Source organism: Myotis myotis, unplaced genomic scaffold, assembly GCF_014108235.1.
Source record: "Myotis myotis isolate mMyoMyo1 unplaced genomic scaffold, mMyoMyo1.p scaffold_m19_p_10, whole genome shotgun sequence".
Lineage (NCBI taxonomy): Eukaryota > Metazoa > Chordata > Mammalia > Chiroptera > Vespertilionidae > Myotis > Myotis myotis.
Window position 1 is genome coordinate 38,656,886 of NW_023416314.1, and position 26,707 is coordinate 38,683,592.

A 26,707-nucleotide genomic window follows, 5' to 3' on the forward strand; every position below is an offset into this window, starting at 1 on the left:
CACGTACCTCGGTTGCGGGCACATCCCCAGTAGGAGGTGTGCAGGAGGCGGCTGGTCGATGTTTCTCTCTCATCAATGTTTCTGGCTCTCTATCTCTCTCCCTTCCTCTCTGTAAAAAATCAATAAAATATATATATATATAAAAAAAAAAAAACCAGAGAACATCTCTAGCAAGCACTTAACGTGTACCAGGCACTACCTTTCTAACTTGACCCTTTTCCCTTTCTATTAAGGTAGGTGTTATTACCCACATTTTGCAGGTGAGGAACAGGCTTAGAGGGATAGAGTAACTTTCCCACTCATGGAGCGAGGAAAACCACAGCCAGTATTCAAACCAGGTCTGCCTGAGTCCAAAGGTGATGCTCTTGCTGGGTTAGGATTGATCTGAACTAAAAAAACAACAACAAACAAACAAACAAAAAACCAAGGCTTTGTCTCCCTCTTCATTTAACGCCCATTTCTGAAGCAGGGCAGTGGCCTCCAGGCCCTCAGAGATGGGGTGTGATACTGTGTGGTGGCCCCGCGCTGGGATGAGAGAGCAATGCTGCGCCTTCTCACTCTTCTACTTCCTCTTTTTCCTTGCTTCGCTCTCAGGGCGATGGCCTCCTCAGGAATCTACAAGCTGGATGATGGGAAGCCTTACCTGAACAACTGCTTTCCAGCCAAAAATCTGCTTCGGAAACCGGAGGAAGGTCAGGCGACTTCTCCAATTGCTACCTTTGCCTCACAGCCAGCTCCCGCTTTAGAATGTCTCTCATGTCCGTTTCTTTCTCTCCTGCCCCTTGACTTCTGTTCCCTGCCCCACCTATTCCCATCCCTTCCAGTCCATCGTCCCCAGCAGCCTCCGGGAGCCTCCTAAAGTGCATGTCTTACCATTGAGTTCCCTTCTGTTCAGTGACTTCCCATTGCTGGCTCCTGCACCTGCTGTTTTGTCTTCAGAGTCTAACCTCCCATTATCCTTTTTCCAGCCCCATTCCTTTATTTATGCCCTATTCCATAGTGCTCTCATTTCACGTAGCTTTTTAAAAAAATATAGATTTTATTGATTTTTTTACAGAGAGGAAGGGAGAGGGATAGAGAATTAGAAACATCGATGAGAGAGAAACATCGATCAGCTGCCTCCTGCACACCCCCTACTGGGGACGTGCCCGCAACCAAGGTACATGCCCTTGACCGGAATCGAACCTGGGACCTTTCAGTCTGCAGACCGACGCTCTATCCACTGAGCCAAACCAGTTAGGGCCTCATAGCTTTTTTTTTTTATTTGCCCAGGATGTTCCAGCCCTCATTCCAGTTATCCAAAATCTCCCCATCCACAAAGCCCAGCTCTTCTCCCACTTCTCCCACATGTAGCTCCCACAGTGTCCACCTTCTCTGGTGAGCCATCTTCCTCTCTCTGTTTCCCTGTTTAATGATTAATTGTATTCTGCCAAGCTCCTAAGTAAAATGGCTTAAACTCGACTCTGCTAAGTAGTTTTTCAAACGTTTATCTAGTTAAAAACACCTCTGTAGCAGAGACTCCTCACAACATGAGCAGAGCCATGCAGGTGGAACACTGTCAAAGAAGTGTGGCTTCACTGGGCTGGATTTGTTGCTCTGAAAGAGTAGAGCAAGGAGGAGTACCCCTAATTTACTCCACGTGAAGTGACTTGCTGGTCACTCTGTGCATTGCATTTTAGAAGAACCATCTTCTCCTGTCTGTCCTCCCCACTTCTCTAGAGTGATTTCATTTTTCACATAGAGACCTTCTCTGGCTCCTACCTGTTTAAAACCCTCCCATGGAATTCCCAGTATGAAATCGTGGTTTTATACCCATACCCCCTCACACACACAGAAAGAGAGATGGATAGATAGAGAAGTAAATATAGTCAGGTGCATCTGCATGTGTTAGTATATGTGTGTATATTTCCTAGTCCACTGAGAGCAGTGATACCTCAGTCGTGAAGTGCGTACTGGTACCTACACTGTGGTTTCTAAATATTATTCTCCAATAAAAGAAGCCAGGGCTCCTCAGAGAACAAGTTGTTCTAGGGCTGGGGCAGGGAAAATACAAATTGAGCCTAGAACATCATGTGGTGCCAGAAAGTGAAGAAGCGGTCAGAAAAGCAATAGGTCATGTCAAAAGGATATAAGAGCCAAGTTAAAGGAGTTTCCAATAGCCAAAGCTGGGACATTCTGAGCAACAAAATAGATAAAGGTAGATTTGGGTTATAAACCATTGAATAAATACCCATCAGTCCATAATTTTATATATATACTAGAGGCCTGGTGCACAAAATTTGTGCACAGTCCGGGAGCCCTTGGGAGATGTCCAAATGCTGTGGAGGCAGGAGAGGCTTCCACCACTGCTGCTGAGCGGCGCTCCCCCTGTGGGAGCGAACTAACCCCCAGGGGGCAGCTCCTGCATTGAGCATCTGCCCCCTGGTGTTCAGTGGGCATCATAGTGGCCTGTCGTTCTGCTGTCAGGCTAAAACTGGCTTTGCGACATCCCCCAAGGGGTCCCGGATTGCAAGAGGGTGCAGGCCAGGCCAAGGGACCCTACCAGTACACAATGGGGGCCGGGGAGGGACATGGGAGGTTGGCCAGCCAGGGAGGGATCATGGGAGAGCATATCTGGCCCATCTTGCTCAGTCCCAATTGGCCAGACCCCAGCAGCAAGCTAATCTACTGGTCAGAGCATCTGCCCTCTGGTGGTCATTGCACATCATAAAGACTGGTGGACTGCCTGTTCCCTGGTGGTCAGTGCACGGCATAGCGAGTGGTTGAGCGGCCTTAGCATATCATTAGCATATCATGCTTTGATTGGTTGAATGGCTGACTGGACACTTAGCATATTAGGCTTTTATTATATAGGATGTATATACTAGTATACACATATATGTATGTATACATACATACACATATCATACATATATATATTCTTATATAATAAAAGCCTAATATGCTAAGTGTTCGACTGTTCGTTTGACTGTTTGACCAGTCACTATGACGCACACTGACCACCAGGGAGGCAGACGCTCCAACCAGTAGGTTAGCTTGCTGCTGGGGTCCAGTCGATCGGGACTGGGCGAGATAGGCTAGACACGCCCTGGAGCCTTCCCGTGGTCCTTTCCTGGCCCCAGTTGTGCACTTGGCCTGGCCTGCACTGGGCCTCTGGTGGTCAGTGTGCATCATAGCGATGTTCATTATAGGCATACACACATATATACACATTACATATTTAAAGGAATAGACTTATAAAATGATGGACTGGCAAGTCTGAAATCTATAGGGCAGGCAGGCTGAAAACTTCAGGAAGAGCTGATGCTGCAGTCTTAGGGCAAAATTCTTTTTCCTCTGGGAAACCTCAGCTTTTGCTTTTAAGTTCTTTCAGCTGATTGGTTGAGCCCATGCACATTATCAAGGCTGGTCTCCTTTACTTAAAGTCAACTGATTGTCGATGGTAGCCACATCTACAAAATACCTTCACAGCAATACCTAGATCAGTGTTTGATTGAATAACTTCTTACTATACTAGCCAAGTTGGAACATAAAATTAACCATCACAGATGCTAGAATTAGGGGGTCAAAAATTTGATGAGAAACAGATATTTGCATAGTCTCAAGCTACCTTTATTAATTGCAAAGAGAAAAATAGTAACTTTTCAGTAGAGAAACTATGCTGACACCACCTTATCCAAGTGATCAATATTAACATCACCAGTCATAAGACATATTAACATCATGTACTCCCTCTTCTGATGTGCTGACAAGGGCACAGCATCACTTCGGTGGTAGTTTTGTCGAAGTGCAAAAGCCTTAGGCTAATTATGGGAACGCATCAAACAAATTCAAATTGAGGGACATGTCACAAAATAAGTGACTGGTATTCTTCAGAAGGGTCAAAATCACTCAAGGAAAAAGAAAGACGGAAGAACTGTCACAAAATTGGGGAAAACTAAGGAGACATAACAACTAAATGAAATATGAGATTCTAGATTGAATCCTGGAACTGAAAGAGGACATCAGTGAGAAAACTGGCGAAATTCAAAGAAAGGTTATTAAGATTAGTTACTAATATTATACCAGTGTTAATTTCTTGGTTTCAATCATTGTATTATGACTAAATATGACGTTAGCGAAACTGGATGAAAGCTGTACAGGAACTCTGTACTATTTTTATAACTTTCTGGGAGTCTAAAATTATCTCAAAATGAAAAATGATGAGGGGAAAAAAAACATTCCCATAGATACTATTTCTGCCCTAAGCTTACCCCGTTATAACCCAAGCTCTTTTTCTAGTTCTCAAGACCCTTTCTGATCTGACTCTGCTCACCTCCCAGCCTCATCTTTCTTCCCTCATGTTTATCTGCTGACATACTCTGGGCCTTCCTTCCTAGCTGTGTTGGGCGTTTTGGCATCAACTCAGACTGGAGTCTCCAGGAGTCAGGGCTATTGGGATAAAGGACAAAGGTCCATGCCTCAATGGGGACAGCTTTGGGAAATGGAGTGCTTGAACTTTCAGGCCCAGAATGGGAATGGGAACTGGCTCACATCAGCCATGGGCCAGGAGCTGCATCCAAGAGGCAGGATTGGCAGCATTGAGCTAGGGCAGTGGGCGGCAAACTGCGGCTCGCGAGCCACATGCGGCTCTTTGGCCCCTTGAGTGTGGCTCTTCCACAAAATACCACGTGCGGGCGCACATGTACAGTGCGATTGAAACCTCGTGGCCTATGTGCAGAAGTCGGTATTTTGTGGAAGAGCCACACTCAAGGGGCCAAAGAGCCGCATGTGGCTCGCTAGCCGCAGTTTGCCGACCACTGAGCTAGGGCAACCCCCCGGGTAGGGAGCTGGTGGTCAAAGGCATCAAGCTGGTTCCCATTGCTCCATGCTGTTCTTCTGTGTGGTCCCAATCATTTTTAAAAAAATGATTTATTGATTTCAGAGAGGAAAGAAGAGGGAGAGAGAGATAGAAACATCAATGATGAGAGAGAATCATCGATTGGTTGCCTCCTGCAAGCCCCCCCCTGGGGATCAAGCCCACAACCTGGGCATGTGCCCTTGACTGGAATGGAACCTGGGACCTTTCAGTTCACAGGCCAACGCTCTACCCACTGAGCCAAACCGACTAGGTCTGGTCCCAATTTTTTATACCTCTGGGTACTTGTGCTCCTCCCTTTGCCCAGACTGCCTGGTTTTTTCATCTCTACCCAGTCAGCTTTCAACTTACTAGATATAGCTCATACCTTGGGCTGGTAGCTCCCATCTTTGGGCTTTCGTAACTATAGATAGATCGATAGATAGATAGATAGATAGATAGATAGATAGATAGATAGATATTAGTTACTTTGAGTCAGAGCCTCTGTCTTATTCATCTCCATAGCCCCAGCTCCCAGCACAAAGTAGATGCTCAGGAAAAGTCTGAATGGATGATTATGGGTGGGGGCTGTGGCTCATGGTTCATTCAGCAACACGCACAGTGTGGTAAGCTTGTTGCAGGCCTTGGGAATATTGACATGAATAAGTAAAGTCTATACTCTGTGGAACTACCTCTCTAGAGAGCAAGAAAGACAATAAATAAGTGAACAAATAAAATAATTACAGATTGCCATGAATGTCTTGCAGTAGAAAAAAATTGCTGATGGAGAGAATAGATTCTAGAATGTTGTCATGATTTTTTTTTAATCCTCACCCAAGGATATTTTTTTCATTGATCTTTAGGAAGGAAGGCACAGTAGGTGGGGGAAAGAGAGAGAGAGAAAAACATCAGTGTGAGAGAGGCATGTCGATTGGTTGCCTCCTGTATGTGCCCCAGCCACACCCTTGACTGGGAATTGAACCCACCACCCTTTGGTCCATGGGCCGACACTCCAACCACTGAGTAAATGAGCTGGGGCATGATTTTTAAGTGAGTTTACTAGTAAACCTCACCTCCTTCTCCCCCTCCTCCTCCTCCTCCTCCTCCTCCTCCTCCTCCTCCTCCTCCTCCTTCTCCTCCTCCTTCTCACATTTATTCATTTTATGTTCTTCTTCTTTTTTTTACATCCATTTTCTAGTTCTTTCTGTGGTGAACTTGTGTTATTGGTGTCTGTGTGTGTGTGTGTGTGTGTGTGTGTGTGTGTGTGTGTGTATGTTTTAATGACAGCTGTTCTATCATTTTCTTATCCTGAGCCTCTGAAGCATTTTCCCCTACAATGATGGGGTCCTGGGTAACGTCTGGGAAGATGGAGCCCGTTAAACGATGCCACACATTGAGCTTTACCCAAGAGACAACAAATGGGCCAGTAACTAGCCGGCATAGGAAAGAATGATCAGCTCTGCTGAGGGGAGCCCGTAAGGGTTTTACAGAACAGGAAATACTTGATCTGGGGTCTTGAAGAACAATTAGAGTTTAAAGGCAAACATGTGGAGAAAGGAATTAGGCAAATCATTTCATCTCTTTGAGTCTTCACCTTTTCATCTGTGAAATGGGGCAGTACCATATCTTCACTGGGTTTGGGGGCCAATTCATTGAGATAATTATGTAGAAATCTTCTCCCTAACCCCCATCGCCAGTAGCAGTACAGTATCTGGTGCATATTAGGTAATGAGAAGCCTTTTTGGTTTTAGTATTTTAGATAAATAACCTGTAAGTGCGCTAGCTGTGGCTTTGAAAGAGTTTGCTCCTCACTGTTCTGATCTTCTCAACAGGCCGAGGACATTGGTTAGTGGCTCGAAAAAACCTCAAGAAGAAGCCCAAGGGAAGTGCGGGTGAGGCACCGCCTGAAGGTCAGAAAAGCCAGAAGGTTCCTTTTGAGACCAAAGGGAAGAAAAAGTCTCAAAGGAAAAACCAAGCAGACATTCCTGAACACGTGCTGGACCAGGATTTTCTGGTGAGAGTAACTGCATCCTGGAATGGCTGGCAATATCAGCTGGTGGCTGTCCTGGCTGCTCCCCTCTACACCTACCCCAGTCCACCCCAGGCTTTTAGAGGGCCAAATTGAGTACAGCCAGGATGATGAAGGGACCCGAAGCTTTATGTGTAAAGCTTTCTTTACACCTTGTGAGATTTATCCCCGTTTTGTTGTTGCCTTTGTGCAGATGGGAAATCTGAGGCCCTGAGGGCTAATTTGCCTTGGCCAAGATAAAGTATGGCTAGTAATTAGAACTCAGGTCTGCTCAGGATCAGAACTACTCAGGGTTAGAACTCTGGTTCATGACTCTGAAACCTGTGCCTGTACATTCTATCAGGTAAAAATTCTTAATTGAGTTGGGGAGGCAAATGAGTAAATCAAGGGGAACAGTAAATTGAAAATCCCATTCCAGTACCTAGTAGGGTGTAGTGATTCCTGCTCTGCTCTGGGGAGATCTCTCTAGGAGCAGGGGGGCTTGGGGAGCTCTATCTACACTCCTCAGCCTCTGTCCTATGGGTGTAGTGTCTGGCTGACGACCAGATGTCACCCAGTGCCTGGGGCAGGCTTTCCAAAGAGGGCTGGGTCGCTGTGTTGCAGACCAGCAGGTAATGTCACGTCTGCTCTGTGCAATGCCTCAGTGCTTAGAGAGGGAACTATGAGAACTGGACTGTGCTCAATAGTAAAGCACAGTCCAGTGCTCAGAGCTCCCTATGAAGAACTCTCTGGAAGCCTGCTTTGTTCTAGGCTCTCTTGTGGATCTCAAGAGATGGGTTTCTGCACAGGTCAGATGTTGAAAGAGAGCTTTGAGGGGATAGGTAGTTGAATCTCACCTCAAGTGGTGAGGTGTAAGCTTTCCACAGAGTCCTATGGAATTTCTTTCATGATTTTGTTCACTTCTCATTGAGGGTGGGAAGGAGTGAAACAGCAGTACTGAGGAAAGGCAGAAACACTTCTCATGGTGGTCTTTTCCCCTTTGTTTCCAGCAACATATGAGGTCCACATTAATCGAGATGGCTTCTTATCCATGTTGCCACTCTGGATAGCATCTAGTGACTGCCTCCCTAGCCTTCTCTGGTTTTTCTTCCTCTCAAAAGCACCTTGCTTTTTCCTGTCTTGATAGCGTTCACAGCCCCTCCCACCCACTTTCATGGGACCAACTCCTACTTAGCTCTTAGGTCTCAGTTGAACTATTACTTCCTTCAGTAAATATGGCCTCACTTCCACCTCCTATAATTGTTTCCCTTCTTGAATTTCTCATTTAAAATATTTATCACATAAAAACTTTCTTGCTATTTGGCTTCCATGCACTTGAAAGTTGCATGAAGACATGGAATATTTCTGTTTTTCCTTTATTATCTTCCCAGTGCCTAGTTCCATGTCTAAACATAAAAGACATCATAAATAAATGATTAACAGAAAAAAGGAATAATGCTCAGTAAACAGAAATAGAAGCTCCAAAGTTGAACTTTTCTTCCAACCTTTTAGTGTTGAGGGGCAACGTATGGTAGTCAAAAAAAGCACAAAGTTTAGTGATGACAGATTTGGATTTAAATCATAGATTTCTCACTAGCTCTTAGTCTTATTTTTCTCATTTAAAAAGGGGTATAATAATAGCTAAGATTAGAAGAAAGTTTGTTGGTATATTTAGCATAATGCATGGCCCAACATAGTGTTTAATAAATATTCAGTGAATGAATGGATGGATGGATGGATGAATGAATGAACAAATGAATAAATTATGACAAATGTATAATATTGGTAAAGCCCCAGAAATACAGATTTTTTTTTTTTTTAGAACAAGGTAGAGAAAATAAGGCCAAAAAGACAGAGAAGGAACAGAGAGGAAAGAATCCTCCTAAGAACCCCATAAAGTTAATGTTACTCTCCCCATCTTACAGATGGGAAACTGAGAGGTGGAAAAGCTGAGATGGCAGCTTCGTTCCGAACAACTTCAAAGCCCATGCTCTTCCCACTGTACCAGGCTGCCTTCCTCAGCAGGAAGCCATTTGTTGCCCTGGCCAATTAGATAAACTTTGTTGGGGCCTTAAGAGTTGACTCTCTGCACTGTGTTCCAGCTGAAGCACCACTGTGTGAGGAGCCCGTCAGAACTGTGCACCATTAATGTGAGCGGCCTGAAGTTCTCTAAGGTGAGATGTAATTGGGGTGAGCCACTCCTGAGGTGGCTCCTGGCTATTTGTCCGTTGGACTTCCTGAGTCCCTGGGGCATGGGGATCTGGTCACAAGGGAAGGGGAGGATCAGACAAGGACTCGTGGGTGGAAACAACATTAAGACACAATCTTTGGTCCTAAATTTGGTCTTATCATGTCCCATGTGAGGTGAATGAAAGGAAATAGCCTTGTAGAAGTGTGTTTGAATTGGCCATAGAATTTTGTTGGGGCATGATTCATTGTGTGACAGCGTTCCCATCAAAAGAGCCTACAGGAGAAGTTTCTGTCAGGTTTCAGTGCCAGAAGTGGTAATGTTTCTCTCAAGATGCCGGTTTGTTCTTAACTTATAGATACTGTGACTCACGTAATGAATCCTGTTTCTTTCTTTGCATTGGCTAATAGGTATCTCAGAGCCAAATGTGTGGCCTACCATTAGCCAATGTATATACAGGATATTATGGTACGCATTTCTGTTTGTAGGTCTTCCATGGCACACAAAGAGAGGTTGCTTATATAATACTATACAGCAATTAAAGTGAATGAACTAGAACTACATGTAGCAACACAAGTAAATCTCAAAAACATAGTATTGAGCAAGAAAGGCAGGTTACAGAATATCTACAGTAAGATTGCATTCAATATAGTTTTTAAAACAGGTAAATAATACTATATATAGTTTATGGATACATATGTAATTTGTAATACAAGTATGGGAATGATAATCACCAATTTAGGATAGCTGTCATTTGTGGGAAGTGGGGAGAAGAATGTGATCAGGAGGGCTAAGAAGGGAGGGGCAACTCTGAAATGTTTTTCTTTAAAGAAATTTGAAGCAAAGACAGCAAAATATTCAGATTTATTAAAGCTGGATAGTGGTTACATGGGTCTTCAGAGTATCATTCACTGTACTTTTCTGAACATTCTTTTGAAATGCCTTTCTGCAGGCTAAGGAAAAGGACTTCAAGAATTTTAATTCCGTGATTTATATCAATGCCTCAGAAAACTTGCTACCTCTAGGTGAGCTTTTTCTGCCTGAAAACTGTCTTCTGCCTCTTAGCTGGCACAGCCAGTCACTCAAGTTAGAACCTGCCTGTCAGTCCATCTGTGACTGGCCACTCATCTATTTTTTGTAGTATAGTAAGCTGGGTGCTGGAGAACGCACAGATCTGGATTGTAACCCAGAGTAGGCACTGCTACTGAGAACATTTTTCTGTGAACTGTTGCTTCTCTATGTGTAAATGGAGATAATTTGCTTCCTTTTTCCTCTCCGAGACAAGATGCCTGGTAGGCTCAGATGAGATGGGTATATAAAGATGTTTTTGAGCCAGTAAGAGCTCCTACTGGAGCATAAAGCCTTCTTATTTATTTAGCCAATCCACAGCGACCCCTGCTGGATGTCAGGACTGTGTGAATGCTTGGCTTTTAGAAATGAATGCAGCCAAGTTCTATTTTGCTGAGTCTTAGTTTAGTGGTAGAGATGGGCTCAGACACAGTTATAGCAGAATACAGTAAATGCAGTGATAGAGGGAATCACAAAAGGCTATGCAAGAATATAAGCAAGACATCAAAGGCCAGTGTGTCTGGAGATACTTCTGAGAAGAGGAGCACCTAACTGAGAGCTAAAAAAAATGAATAGAAGAGACTCAGGAATTAGAAGGTAAGGTTGACTGAGCAGATGTGGATGGCAATACCTGATCAGCGTCCCTGAGGAAGCTTTGTATGTCTGCAAGGGATGCAGGTAGTAGAGAATAGAAACTAGAAAGCTTGGTAGGGAGGAGATTATCAAGGGCCCTGAGTGGCTTGGACTTAATCCTGCAGGCAGGGAGAGCCTTGAACAGCTTTTAAACAGAGGGGCTCAGTGGTGGTTCTGAGGAGGGTGGATTATAAGAGGAGAAGAAGGTGGAGATCGGGAAACCTGGGAGGTGGTTTTATTTTTCCAAGGGCGGGGAGGGGAGACCTGAATCAGGGCCATGGCATTAAGGATAATAGGGGTTAAGATAAGATTCAGGAGGAGGCAGAGATACCAGGACTTGGTAACTAGTGGGCATCTGGAGAGAGGGAGGATCAAGAGCATTCACTGAGACAGAGAGCACTAGAGGAGAGGCAGGTTCGGGGAGAAATAGGATGAGTTCCATCTGAATGCGTTGTTTGAGGAGTGTTTTTGAAGAAGCGTTTGATGAAGTCCCTTCCCTGAGGAAGCAGTGTAGTCTGTCAGGAACATGGGCTTGAATACAAAGGCCAACAGGCATATGAAAAGATGCCCAACCTCACTAATAATTAAAACAGCATCAAAATACTATTTTCTACTTATCAAATGCTGACCAAAAAATGAAGACTGATGGCAGGTGGACCACATCAGTAGGGAAATGGATACCGTACTCTCGAATTCAACAGGCAGAAGTGTAATAAATTGGTGCAACATCTTCGGAAGGCAATTTGACAGTTTTTCTTAAAACAGTCATTTCCTTTCATCTAGTTGCTCCACTTCCCGGAATTTATTCTACAGAAACACACTTGTACAGGATGTTCGTTGGAAATATCCTGAAATATCTACTTTTTAAAATTTAGGCTTTACTGAACATTCTGACTTAAAAGACCACCATAGGCCACACTTGACACTGGGTTCACTTAGAAGGAGCTAAGTAATTCCACATAGCCACACACATCACCAGTTCCTCTTCAGTGAAGGCCTCATAGCATTTTGTGTAGCAGTCCATGTAACCATCTGTGAGTCATCTGTGGCCACCAGGTCAGGTCCAAGACAATGAAACTCTCAGTGGGTGGATGTAGGAGCCATTCTGGCTTAAAAACATCATTTCCCACTGGAACAAATAGCCACTGTAATACTCCGTGGACATAGCTCCTAGAGTTTCTGCGAAGGACATGTCCAAGTATAGGAGTCACCACACACAGGGAAGCCCAAAGTTTAGTGTCGCCACAAGGTATTTATTGCCCATTTATAGTTTCTCTTAGTCCAGATGTGATTTTTATCACAGCGATATTGCTCAGTAACATGGTTATCATACCAGTTGTTCCAGGTTACAGGGGCACAGACTAGAAAGTTAACCCAAGGTCCAGTTGTCATGCAGAAGGGGAAGTGTTTTTACCTTTTATCCAGGTAGCCTAAAAGCTGTCAGTAGGGGAATGGTTAAATAAACTAGGGCATGTCTATATTGTAGAACATAATTTAGACATTTTGCAGATCTATAGTTTTGACATGGAGTAATCCTTAAGTCATATTGTTAAGGGGGAAAACAGCAAGTCATAGTACAGTGTGAATGGTATAATTCCACTTCTGTAAAAAAGAAGTGTGTGTGTGTTTCAGTAGACACATGAGAAAAAGTCTGGAATATACACATGAAACTTTCAATAGTTATCTCAATATTGAGATTAAAGGAAACTATTATTTTCTGTGTTTTTTACTTTTTTGGTGGACATGTTTTACTTGTATGATCAGAAATTATTATTTTTATTTTATATGTTATTATAATGTTTAAAATGGGCTTTGGAGTTAGGCAGTCTTAGAGTCAACTTTTGGCCCTTCACTTACCAGAAATTCTATTTTAGCAAATCACTTAGCCTAGCTGAGCCTTTCATTCTTCAGCTAGTTTTCAGGATTGTTAGAGACTTAGAGGTCATGCATGCAAAGCACCGTACCCAGCGCCTGGCCCAACCCCTGGGGAACCCAGTAAATGACCACTGTTATCTTAAGTCCTTCACCAGTTGAAGATTCTCTTTCTCCTCCACCCCTTATAGAGGCATTTCACACGTTTCCAGCCTTAAGGGAACTGGAGCTTGCGTTTAACAGAATCAAAACAATCCACGTGAAACATGGAGACTTTAAGTTCTTGGAAGTAAGTTGGAGGTAGGGAGTTTTTGGTGCCCACCTGTCTCCCTGTAAGGAATGGGTGTAGCGGTCTCTCTTGCCTGCTTACAACTGTTGGGAAGGGGCTTTCTGGGCCTTGGAAGTCAGACCCCTGCTTCAGGGCAGTCCTCTGGGGAGGGTAGTGGGGTTGATGGTAGTGATGGGGGTAATGGGATTGATGGTGGTGGTGGTGGCAGCAGTAGCAAATAGATGAGAATGTATTATTCCTATGGCCACGGTGCAGGGCCCTGGAAAATAATTGCCAAAGGTCAGATCCAAAGGGGTCTGCAGAAAAGTGAGTTTAAACAGAGTATTAAAGGAAGGAGAGCTTGAGGGGGGTCCTGGATCCAGTGGGGGTTAAATGCTAGGTACAGCAGATTGGACCAGCTGAACTAGAGGCATGTGGACGATACCACAGACCACCCTGGTGTGAGTGAGCCAGATTGGTTCCATGCGGCTTAGATAAGGCTGGCTATAGGCCTAGTCCACATGAAGCAAAATAGGACTTTTATCAGTTCTATAGCAGGCTCTTTACACTTGAACATCCACAGCTGTTCTCTAAACTCCAGATTCAAAAATACAGAAAAATTAGCTTGCATTCTTGGCTTTCTCCTAAATTAAATTTCCCGTAGTCATGCATTTTCTATGTGTGTTCTTATACTTCAAGTTGATCATCTCTTCAACTTCATGAAAACTTAGTGCCACTTTTCACAAAGAAACAGAGCTTTTGTCACTGCCTGAGACTCAGTGTATACTTGGAGAGCGGGAGCGAGGTGCGGGGCTGGCATCTGGCCAGGCTCCCTTGCTGAATAGTGGACTCTCCCCCGCACGCTGGCCTCGTAGCAGACGTGTTTCCGATTCACACCTCAGCAAAATGTCTGTATGTCATGAGCCTGGGGTTGACCCCAAATACTTGGTAACTTAAATTATTTAATCTGCAAACATCAGTGGTTAGTCTTTCTTCACAAAAGCCCCCACTTAATCTGGGGAAGGGGTGGGGTGGCAGCAAGAAAAGACCTTCCACAGAGCGAATATTTAAGAAATTGATGTCCTTTATATGTCAAAGTTTTGACTGTTTGGGATGTCAGTCCCCCTAAAATGGATTATATACAGTTACATCCTTGCATTCTTAAAGCATGCCATACTGACTGTACTCGTACCTCCTCTCTGCGTTTTCAAGTTATACTAAGGATAACAGGGATTTCTATGATTGAGAACAGGAGTGGTCCTCAGACTTGTCCTAAAAGTCGAATAAAACAGAGAGCAAGTTTACAACAACTGATGCAATTGTGTGTGCTGTGTGAAAAACATCTTACACTAGATTTTAGTATAGATCGTGGGAAACAGGTTCCAGGTGCTCTAGAGATAAAGGGAACCATTACCCTGACCTACAGGCCCGTGAGCTTCTTATGAACTTCCATTTATTCATTATTTTACTTCTAAAAAGGTAGTTACTGAGCTCCTTCAAGTCATGCATGGTGCCAGGCATCTTCGTTTCCTTACACCTACTATTTTAAACCCCTATTTCAAGTGCCAGTGGGCCATGGGGAGGGGACATGACTATGGGCTCTGACCCCACAGCTGACTAGCTTGGCTCTACGGGTTGATCATGACTGACTTCTTGGAGGCTCTACTTTATAGTTTGACTAGAGGTCTGATGCACAAAAATTCATGCAAGAGTAAGCCTTTCTTCCCCCATCTGCCAGCACTGGCTGCCCTCTGGCGCTCGGGACCCGGGCTTTCCTCCTTTGGCCGCCGGCAGGCACCTGGGACCCGGGCTGGCTTCCTCCAGGCCCCGGCTTCTTCAGGAAGGACATCCGGAAAGACGTCCGGAAGACATCTGGTCTAATTAGCATATTACCCTTTTATTATTATAGATAGCTTCTGATGGGTTGTATTTATCCAGCAGACCCAACCTTACCCAAGGGAATTTATTTACATAATAGAGCAGACCAAAGTCATGATGCAGAGTATAAATGAAAAGACCAAATCTCTTGGCCAGTCATTTAATTTCATCTCTCTTGGAATTGTAAGGGCTCTCTAAGAAAAAGAATAAACCTGTCAAATGTCCTGAGTTTACAGCTCACAGTAATGAATATTTTGATGTGTGATAAAACGTGATATGACTCAGAAGATATAGTAGCCAGGTTAGGAATCTTGTTTGCCAGAAAGGCTGCCACCCAGAGTAAAATTCTTCAGGTCAATTTAGAAAAAATTAATTTTGTCATAATTTGATTTTCTGCAACCGGATCTGAAAAAGGGTCAGCTGGAGCCCTGCCCTGAGAGTCAGGAGAACTTGTTTCTAGTCTTGGTCCTGCCATTACTTTGGCATACCTCCTTGGCCAAATAATCTGGGACTTATGTTTCCTCCTCTGTAAATTCTGGGCCAGCTGTGAAATTCTGACCTGCGATTCTAAGACTATTCATGTCTTCGAGCCGCCCTTAATTCTGTGGAAAGCAAATTCGGACCCAACATTAAATGGCTAAAGCAGCTAGGACAAGGGTCAGCAAACTTTTTCTGTAAGAAGCCAGACAGTAAATATTTTAGGCTTTGTGGTCCATATGGTCATACTTAGTCAACTGTGCTGTTGTAGAAGGAAGAAACCATAGACAACACAAAAACAAATGAGGGGGGCTGTGTTCCACTACAACTTTATGAGGCTGAAATTTGAATTTCACATAATTTTCACACAATGTTGTTATTCTTTTGATTTTTTTCCAACCATTTAAAAATATAGTGACAGGAGAAGATTTGACTTTGGGTGATGGGCACATGGTGCAATATACAATATACAATGTTACAATATCTTGTAACATAGAAACCCATGCCTGAAACCTATATGATCATGTTGACCAATGTCACCCCAGTAAATGTAATTGAAAATATAAAATAAAAATATAAAAATCATTCTTACCTCACAGGCCAAGGAAAACAGTCAGCAGGTTGGATTTGGCTCACAGACCTTAGTGTGCCAACTCCTGAGCTGGAACACTGGTGAAACAGCCCAGGATGGTTGGAATGGAGGGTGAGAAATAGTAGAGTGTGGATAGATGGGCCTGGAGAGGTAACAGGAGAGAAACTGTGGAGAACCTTGGAAGTCTTGCTAAGGAGTTTGAACCTTCTCCTCTGGATACCAGGATCCACTGAGGGGTTTGGGACAGGAGTAATCGGATCAGAACTGCATTGTAGAAAAACACTATGGCTACTGTATGAAAAATGGGTCAGAGGGAATAAGTTTGAGAGATATTAAGGAGGTAGAATCCATGGTCTGTTGACTACCCACTTATGGATATGAGGGAAGAATTTTCCCCGCCTTTACCTGTGCTTATCAAGCTAGCTTTCCAGGTCTTCCTCCTCGAAGGCTTGCTTCTCTGCCAAGTGGGATTGCCCCTTTGTGTGAATTCTCACACCTTGGAATTTGCTGCTGAAGGCATAAGCTTGGCTCTCGTTAGGTGCTTGGCACCTGTTATGGCCTGCCTAGTCTTATCAAGCTCTCTCTTAATAACACGGACTCTTATTATAGCCAGACAGTTTATAGCTATCGGAACAAGCAAGGCTGTCTCCTGCCTCCTGGCTCCTATACGTGCCACTTGCTGCACTGCATGTTTTTTTTGTTTTGTTGCTTTTAACAATTTGGTGAATACCGACTAGTCTCTGAGGACAGCTTAGGTGTCACCTGCTCTGTGAAGCTTATCTGGACTCCTGGTAGAGCTGACCATTCCTTCCTTTATGCTTCAGACATCTATCCCAGCAGCATTGCTACTTGATACACATATATGTTTCTAGCTGCCTGCTGGGTGGTGAACTTGCAGAGGGCAGGAACTGGTCCAAAGTAAACCGTCAGTGTAGGGGCCTTGAATGAAGGGACGGTGATGATGACAGTCAACATCAACTAAGCATTTCCTGTGTACTAGACTCCATGGTAAAGGCTTTACCTATGTAATTCCTCATAAGAGCCCATTAGTATTTCCACTTCGTAGGGAAGGAAACTCAGGTTAGGTAATTTGCCCAAGATCACACGTTAGCCAGGATTTAAACCCAGGTCAACAGAGGCCAATTAATTACTAAATGGAGTCAGACCAAACCCAGTCCTCCTCTGGCAGTGACCTGCAGTCAGTTGCACGTGTCTGACTGACTATGTAATCCTTAAGCCACCAACCAAAGACCTTGCTCCTGCACCAACTGGATAAGATGCTGAAACTGGCCCCATTCGACAGGCTCCAATGGGTGTGTGAAGGTGGAGCGGAAGGGAAGGGAGAAAGCAGACTCTACATAAGAGCTAAAGTGAGTGTTTAGAGAGGCTCAGAAAAGAGAAAACAAAGACTGAACTGACATCATTTATACCAACTGCCTTTGTCTTGTTGAGAGAAACTCAGTTTCCTGACTGGCCTCCTGACTTTAGTCAAGTATCTCATTAATCTGGCCAGTTAAAAGGTGGTTAATGATGGGGCGACAAGTGGGGTCATTATCCTTATAAGCCAACTGGATAAGCACCTACTTAGTGCCAGGTCCTGAGCTAGGTTACAAGGATACAGAGATACTGTGGCATGGCCCTTGACCTCGGAGAGTTTATGGTCTAGTCCACTACTGTGTGCCAGGACTCTGCTAGGCACATCCATGCACCAACATCCTTATTCCGCAGACATACATCCAGCTATGGCAGATACCCAGCCTACTGTGAGGAAGATATCCCAGAGCAGTCTAGATAAAGCACTCAAAGCCAGAGGAGAGCGAGAGAGTCCATCTAGCCAGAGAGTTAGGAAGGCTTTATAGGAGGCAGCCCTGACCTGGTCTTTGGGGCTTAGATTGAGATACATGGAGAAAGGGCATTCCTGGTTGAGTGATAAAGCTAAAGGCGAAGACCTTAGGTAAAGTGAGGCAAGGAATGGCAGGGGGTCACTTTGGCCAGCACCAAAGGATAAATAAAGGTTTGCAGTGGGAGCTTAGGCTGAAAAATAGGTTGGGAACTGACTCTGATAGACCTTAAATATTAATCCAGAGACTCAGGATTGTTTTAGCCCGTGGGTGATACCCCTCCCCCAGAAGTTAAAAAAAAAAGTTGCTAGCTCCCACCTCATGTATGAAAATTAATTGTCCTGCATAGTACTTAGGTTCCCCCTTCTTTTGTCTTTGCACCGTAGTTCCTGGACCTTTCCTTCAACAGCCTGAATCCGGAGGCCATCTGTGATCTCGGGATTCTGCCACGCCTCCGTGTCCTGCTCCTCACAGGCAATGGGCTCACCTTTCTGCCAATGAATTTGGCTGTCACAGAGCAGTAAGTTCTACAGTCGAGACTCCATCTATGTGTTTCTTCGTGAACCTTCATCTGAGTACAAGTAACCCAGGAAATAGTCCAAAGCAGTTCAGAAGCCTTATAAAGACAGGCTCCCAATGAAGGCAACCATGGGAGCAGGACCCCAAAGGATAGGGAGACTTCAATGGGCATCCCTTCTCCTCTGTGTTATTAGGAGAGACACAGGTGTCTGGCAAGTTGCTCTACTTGCTTCTGATTGGTCACTGGTAAATTGTGGATATTGCTCTTGCCAGACTATTCTTCATGAACCCTCTAAATAACTTTTGCATATTCCCATCCCGCACATTTGCTGAGGCCATGCCTTTTGGCCAGAATGTACTGGTTCTTCCTCTCTTAATAATAATAATAATAATAATAATAATAATAATAATAATGCACATGTAGTACTTAACACATATTAACTCATTTAATCCTCACACCTATGAGTAGATGTCCTATTATCACCCCCATTTTATAGGCAAGGAAATTGAAGCATAGCTAGGATAAATAACTCAACTAGAGTTACAAAGCCAGTAAGTGGCAGAGCCAGGTCCATCTGACTCCAGAGACCACACTTAAGACCATTATATCCTCTTCTTACGTAGATTTTGTATATAGTCCAAGGGTTAGCTCAGACCCTCCTCCTTTCCCTATCAGAAGCCTTCCCATCTTAACCATTTTTAAGTGTACACTTCCATGGCATTAAGTACATCCAAATTGTTGTGCAACCATCACCACCATCCCTCTACAGAACTCCTTTCATCTTCCAAAAATTGTAATAACTGACTACTGAATCGGACACTTCTAAGAAGAATGCCAGATAACTCCCTGGATTCCAATCATATTCCTTTTTGCCCTCAAGGTATACCAACAATCATATCTACTTTTGATAATTAGTACCAACCACCCAGCCAATATAATAAGCCCCTCTTTTCCTGCCGATTGGTTCAGTGGAACAGAGAAGCCAAGTGGCCACTAGCAAACTCAATCTCTGGTTAAGTGGAACTATGCTTGTGTCCCCTGTAAAAGTATTCCTCCTTAGGAAACTAAGACCTCTAACTCAAAAGAGCTCCGAGTTGCAGGATGAGAAGCAAAGATGCTGCATATGGAGTGTTAGGTATACTGCTAAGAGGAGCAGCTCTCATTTTCATTCATTCATTCCTAGATCCTCTATTCTGGTTGTGAGGCTTTCTCAGCCTCTCTGCCACTTCTGGAGTCAGCACACCCTAGCGCAAAAGTGGCCCTGAATATTGCATGAACCCCTTTGCATCTCTTCTTCCAAATATTAACCTTCCCAATTTTGGGTGGTTAATTCCAAGAAGCCTTAAAGTAGATTGTTTTTTTTAACACATATATGTATTTGGGTCTTTATTTTCTAATTTATACTCATTATTTAGTTTGCAATACAGTGAACTTTTCCATTTATTTTGGCCAAGTTCCTAGGGGCACTCAAATATGGAGACATTGTAAACGACATTAAACTAGCTGGATATTTTCTGAATCACTCTGATGATACAAATTTGGGCTACAGTTTTGTGAGAGTACCAGTCTGCCTCTGCATTGCCCTTTCCTGTTCACTCCAAGGCAGCCTTCCCCTGGCCATGGGATGAGGGGAAGGGAGGTAGTTCTGGTGCACTCTCTCCCAAGGGTATATCCCTTTAGGATCGCAGATTCATATAGGGGGTCTGCAAGTACAGGCTCCTCCTTCTGTTTCAACAAGACCAGCAAATGTCCTCAAGGCAAGTGGCTTCTTGTGCTCAGTTCCTGTCTCTGGATTTTTCGATTTTGGCATAATATTTCCTTACATGTTTTTAAATGATAGGTCTTTTTTTGTTTTTATATTTTATTCATTATTCCAATTTCAGCAAAATGTCTTGTTACGTAAAGTAAAGCAAGTCTTCACTACTCTACACTTCTATTTCCTTACATATAAGCTCAGGAGAATAAATGCACCCCTACTTACATCAGAGTAACAATTGAAATGATTGTGCTTTAAAGCCTGTGAGGCTCCGGACAAATATTATTGTCATTTTCTTCCCACTCATCTGTCCACTCCCAGTATGCTCTGTGGATCAACCTCTTAAATGTTGGTGATCCCCAGTTGTCCTCTCTTAACCTGCTATTTTTCTTAATCTTTACGCTCTTTCTTAATGTTCTCATCTTGTTCAGTCTGTTATTTCTCTGCCTCACTTCTAGCTTCTGAGCTGTAATCCCATAGATTCTGTTTATCATACCAAACTCATAGACATGCCATGCCAAGTGGGGCTCAGTGGTGGGCACTGCTCTCCATGCTAGAAACCTGGACATATGCCTGAATTCTTCCCTCCCTCACACATCTATCCAGTCATCAGATGCTTTGAATTGTACTTCCTAACTTTTTCTCAAACCTGCCGTTTCTGTTTGGTCTCAGTTTCCAGTTTCTTACCTCCTAACCCACTCTCCTTACCATCAGCCAAAGTGATGTTTCTAAAATGCACATCTGATGAGAAAAGTGACCCCAAAGGATTGAGGAACTTCTCCAGAATCACATGACAGGTACCTGCCAGCTACCTCCAATGTCACAGGTTTCCACACTCCTTTCTCAGAGTCAAAAGGAGCTTAAGCTCATTAAAATTAAAATAGATTCACACTATACCCATCAGAAAATTGAAGATCAGAGGAGGAAAAAAAAATAAATATAAATAAATAAATAAAATGCACATCTGATTCTACCACCTCCCTGCTTACAGTCCTTCAGCAGCTCCTCACTGTGCTAGATAAACTCCATTAACATTGATTGTAAGGCTTCATGAATTGACTCTACCTACTTCTCCATCCTCTTCTCTTCACCTTTCTCCATTTCAGCATATGCCTCATCTATTGTGAATTATTTGCATCTCCATTTCTGGATAGATCACCTTATTATCTCTGGGTGCATGAAGGGAATCATATTTGACCTACTCCATCTTTTGACAGCTCTCATACTTGTTTTGACGGACAGCTGATACTTGAGCTCTCCCATGAGGCCTATTCCCTTTCCCCACTGGACCAGACGAGTCGGTTCTCTCAAGCTTGACCAGCACAGATCAGAGGGGATTGTTACCTCCCTTTTTCTAATCACTGTGTTCCCAGCACCACCTAAGAGAGCACTAGCTTTGTAGCAGCCACATCATAAGTCCTCTTCTACTCAAGTAAACTGTTAATCCATGCCTCCCTCATCCTGTGTTTGGCCTGGTGGGTTTTCTGTATCTTATCACAGCACTGATCTGGCATTTGAACATACCTTAGAGCTTGCTAAATTTCATCTTGTTTGCCACAGCCCTTGGTTCAGTCAGTTGAACGGTAATTTTATCCAAAGTCTTGCAATGTAAAATAAAAGAAAACCCCATTTCACCATACAGAGATGCTTGGCACCACCAAGAACTGACAGCAAGCAAAGCAGCAGCAGCCTGAGAGTCAGAGCTCAGGGCTCCTGATCCCCATTCCCATGCTGCGTCTAAAGAGACACAAAAATTAAGTTAAACCTGTCAGATTTTAAATGCCATTAATTCCTTTGGCCAAGAGAAGGTATAATAAAAATAGCACCACTCTGAACAGCTGGAAACCTCGGCCTCTCTACTACTAACAGACGCCTACCACTTCTAAGAGCTCTTCTCCCAGGATTGCCCTGGGAAGGGCTTAGTGGGAGAGCCTGAGGCTTTCTTCCGGTCATGCATCTTGTCCTCCTCACCCACCTACTGACTGTCCCCCTATTTTAAGACAAACTTTTCTATGTTATAATTAGGGTGACACTTTTAAAAGGCAAAGCACTGTAACTTGTCACAAGAGACAGGACAGAGCCAGCTTCTTCTCCATTATGGGGTCTAAGAGGAATTTCTTTGAAGGCTTATTTCTTAGCTGTTTAGTATTTCACTGGAGTAAAATAAAGGTTGGCCAACTAATTATAAATCAACAGAGTTGCTGTGCACCCTCCTGTAATTCTCTCAGGTACCGGTAGAAATTTAAAATTCAATGTAGAAAAGATGGTCCTTTCAGAAAGGAAAAAAGTCATCTGTGACCTTGAAATTCATGAACAAAGGCTTCTTTTCTTCTCTGTTGTCTCTGGTCTTTGGATGTCAAGCCTGTTTCCCTCCACGCTGCCAGGGCTCTTTCTGAAACCATATCTGACTGGTTCCCTTTCTAGTCAGAACTGTCATGATTATAACTAGAACACTGGGAATCTCACAGCCATGCCTTAGGACCACACTAAATGTAGGTCCTAGGCATTATGGGGGAGCCAGGCAGGTCTGTCAGCTTTCACATCTGCTCCTCTCTGACTTGCCTCATTTTTCTGTACAGGTGAGCTGCCTGTGTCTGTCTAGGCCCCGTGGTGGGAAACATGACTGCCCACAGCTTCTAAATACATTACAGTTCAGCCACCAAGAGATCCTTTTCCTCCCTGTTCCTTTCCCTCTATCACTGTGGTTAAGAGCACAGCAAATTCCCTCTCCATGTTTCATGGTGTAACTTAAATGTTGCCTTCCTTGGGCCTTCCTCACAGAGTGGGTAACTCCCACCTGCTCTGCACCTCTGTTATAGCCTTTGTCCCACTGCGAGCAGTGTGTCCACCTCCTCCACAAGACTGTAAGCCTCTTGAGGGAGAGAATGCATTTGTTCTTTTTCTCTTTGTATTCTCAGTGCCCAGCTCCATAAATGTTTGTAAAAGAAATTCGTGAGTGTGAATGGATGAGTGAATGACTATTGTACCCTCTCTAAATTCACCTTTGAAATATTCCTGACTCTAGTGTCCTCTTATAGTCCTTTTGGACTTTTGAACTCACTACCTATCTTTATCAAGCTCTCTCTGGCACAGGCAACAACTACCCTTCCATCTCCCCACCCTTTACTAGTAATCCACACGGGACTTGAAGATGTGATGTGAGAGGTGAGGGCTGCAGGACAGGGCCTGGGGTTTCGAGTCAAGTTTGAGCTCTGCCCCTTTCTAGCTTTGAGACTATAGGCAAGTCACTCTGAGTTTGAGTTTCCTCATCTGAAAAGGAGATAACACTTGTCTTCCATAGTGCCGTTCTGAGAGGACATATCTAAAACACCTAACACAGCCCTTGCCGATTTTGCTCAGTGGTTAGAGTGTCGGCCCTCAGACTGAAGAGTCTCAGGTTCCATTCCAGTTAAGGGGACATACCTTCACCTTCATTGCAGGTTCAATCTCAGACCCAGTCGGGGTGCAAATAACAACAAAAAAACACCCAAAACGATGCCAGGAATGCAGTAAGCTCTGAAGAAATGTTACCCTACCTTCTTGCTATTTGTGGCTTATATGCATCTATATGTATTTGTGACTGAATGTCAGTGTGTGTGTTTATGAGTGTATGGAGGAGATGGAATGAGAACATGACTTGAGTCATCTGCCTTTGTGTACTTAAAAAGAGTTACCTAGACCTCATCCACCTGGGGACAAAATTGAGGTCACATTAATGGTACTACCTAAAAGGCCACTACTTCCTGCCCCATCTGTGTGACTCAGGACCTCAGCCTGTTAAATCCCACTTTTGGGTGTTTCTGGGAATCCTCCAAGGGTTTAAGTTTAAAAAGAGACTTCTCGGTTTTTCACTGATGTGTGCATTTTATGAAGGCACGTTAGCCTTACCGCAACCAGCCTACCTTACCCCACCTACTCAGTGGCAAGGCTGTGGTCCATGTCAAGGGCGTTGTCTCCTGGTGCTCTCCTGGTGAGCATCCTTGGGGTGATACAGCATACCCGGGTGTCTGTCCCGACCCCCAGATCTGCAGTGTTCTCCCCGCAGAACACTTTCCCCAACTCAGTTATGCCTCAGTCACTCTGGTATTTTCCATGAGAACTACAAGTGCCCCTTTCCCCCAATCTCGCCACAACCGAGTCTCACAGAGCCTATCAGTGAATGGATGGAACCTTTCTCCATACAGAAGACTATGTATGAGTGAGGTTGGGGAAGGGAGCGACATGTTCTGGTCCTTCTCTGAGGGACCTCTCTGGGCCACTAGAGAAGTTTCCAAGTTGGTTAGACCTCTCGATTGATTCCTTATCCTCCATTTCTTCCTGGGGATGGTGGAGTTGGTCCCCTGCCCTTGCTCATTAACCAAGATCTTTTCACTCACAGGGAGATATCTGTAACATCGCTGACAAGCAAGAGGTACATCCTGAGGTTCCCAGCACTGGAGACACTGATGCTGGATGACAACAAACTCTCCAACCCCAATTGCTTTGCCAGCCTGGCCGGGCTCAGGAGGTAAGGCCACAAGCCTCTCTCTGCAGGGCCCTCTATAACCCCCAGCCTAGCTCACACCCTGAATGCCACTCTGGAAGCCAAAAGGCCTGGGTTTCAATTCCAACTCCACCACTTACCTCTGCTGTGTGGCCGTGGGTAAGTCATTTCTCCCCCTCTGAGCTTTAACCCAGCCGTAAAAGTAAGGCATCAGTAAAGGCACTTCTGATCATGTGACTAGATTAGAAGCCACAAAGAGAAAGGCAGGAAAGGGGAGATATTACCAGAGACAGGATCCTGACCCTGAGAGAGGAGACAGAAAAAAAGAAAAAAGAGCCAGAATCAGAAAGATAAATTTAACGCTTTTTTGGTTGAAGTAAAGAAAATGCTGGCACTTAAATGGTTAAGTTTTATTTTTAAAAAAATATATTTTATTGATTTTTTTACAGAGAGGAAGGGAGAGAGATAGAGAGTTAGAAACATCCATGAGAGAGAAACATCGATCAGCTGCTTCCTGCACACCCCCTACTGGGGATGTGCCCGCAACCAAGGTACATGCCCTTGACTGGAATTGAACCTGGGACCCTTCAGTCTGCAGGCCGACGCTCTCTCCACTGAGCCAAACCGGTTAGGGCTAAATGGTTAAGTTTTAGATCCCTGGAAATTTTACTTTGGATTCAGCTACCATTTACTGAACACGACTTTGTTCAGTAAACCATTTATGTTACCTCATTTAATCTTCACAAGAACCTTGAAAGGTTAATAAATATTATTCCCATTTTAGAGATAGGGATATTGAGGCCCAGAGAGGCTAAGTCACTGGCTCAAGGTCACACAAGAAGAGTAAGTGTCCAAGACTGAGTCCATATTCTTCTCTAAAGTTGCTTGGTATGTGTCCCTGAGGTATAATATTGCCGAGATTCTGTATTCACTTTCCTTAATTGAAGACTGAAGAAGTTAAGCCTGGACCAAAACAAGATTTTCCGGATCCCGTACCTACAGCAGGTTCAGCTCCGCAACGGGTCGGGGGAATGGGTTGGAGACAGTGGGAGTCCTCGGAGAGGGCCCCCATCCATTCTGCAGCCCAAATCCTGGATATTTGAGGCCTCAGATGAACATCCGAATTATACCATACTGCCCATGAAAAAGGATGATGACCGGACAGGTGAGTGATGCCCCTCGTTCCAGAGACTCTAGCCCCATGGTGAGAGGAAGCTTCTGAGAGTTTATTCTGAAAGCCTGGATCCCTGGGGAGCTGCTGTACTTCAGCTATTGGGCCTGGGGAGGTGGAGGTCTCACATGAATTATTTGTGACTTTCTAACTAGTTCTCAGTTAAGATGCTTCTAAAATCTAATTAAAAGTTGTTTTTTAAAAAAACCTGAACAAGAAACTCAGAGGTCAGGCTTTCCGGAGATGGTTAATTCTGGGGTGCACTGATGTTCTCAAAGGGCTCAGGCTCTTTCCAGCCTCTTTTCTGCCATCCTTGGCCAGCTTGCTTGTCTCTGTAGGTTGATCCCTGGTGAGTCTCAAGATGGCCCTCAAGTGCCAACAAAGCCAGATGGCAACAAAGACGGTTTCCTTTCGTGTGTTGCTTTTCATTTTGCTGTTTAAATTATTCTTTCAAAGAGGGTTTGCATGTAGTAGACTTTTCTGAGTTTCTAAATATACAAAATCACCTTTATATTGGAATGCTAGTTTAGTTGAATAGCTTTAAAATAGTTTTCCCTTAAAACTTGGATGATATTACTCCATTGCCCTCTAGATCCGTTGTTGCCAATGATGCCAATCCGATTCTCATCTCTCTGTAGGAAATCTATTTTTGCTTTCCGGAATTTAATATCTTCCTCTTATCCTTTGGGATTTTTACTAGGGTGCATCTTCATGTACAACTCTTTTTGTTTATCCTGTGAGATACTTTAAAGGTTCTTTCAATCAGAGACATGTGGTTTTCTTCACCTTGGAGAAATTTCCTTTCTTTTCCCCTTTCCATTCTCTTTGTCATCTCCATCTGAAATTCCATAATTTGCTTAAAGCTGGATCGACCTTCTAGTCCTCTTTCCTGTTATTCTTTATATTTCTCTGCCTTTTTGCACTGCATCCTGAGAGTCAGCTTAGTCTTTCATTTTATGAATTAGCTCTTCAATTGGGTCTGCTCATTTATCCAGCACATTTATTAAGTCTTTTGTTTGATTACCCTATTTTAAATTCACAGAATTGTTAATAGCTTCTCTTCCCTGCTTTTGTTTTAGGAATGAAATAGCTTTTCAAATGTCTTAGAGGATACA

The 26,707-nt window shown here is 43.9% G+C and overlaps 1 protein-coding gene across 1 annotated transcript in view; it reads left to right on the top strand.

The window, feature by feature from the left end:
* Positions 1-26,707, top strand: part of XRRA1 (X-ray radiation resistance associated 1) — a 55,494-nt gene that overhangs the window by 4,664 nt on the left and 24,123 nt on the right. The window contains exons 4-11 of the mRNA XM_036324975.1: positions 595-692; positions 6,670-6,851; positions 8,948-9,019; positions 9,986-10,058; positions 12,798-12,895; positions 18,049-18,182; positions 24,317-24,445; positions 25,369-25,586. Of these exons, the coding sequence (XP_036180868.1) occupies positions 599-692; positions 6,670-6,851; positions 8,948-9,019; positions 9,986-10,058; positions 12,798-12,895; positions 18,049-18,182; positions 24,317-24,445; positions 25,369-25,586 (1,000 nt within the window). The 5' untranslated portion in view covers positions 595-598. The remainder of the gene's footprint in view (positions 1-594; positions 693-6,669; positions 6,852-8,947; positions 9,020-9,985; positions 10,059-12,797; positions 12,896-18,048; positions 18,183-24,316; positions 24,446-25,368; positions 25,587-26,707) is intronic.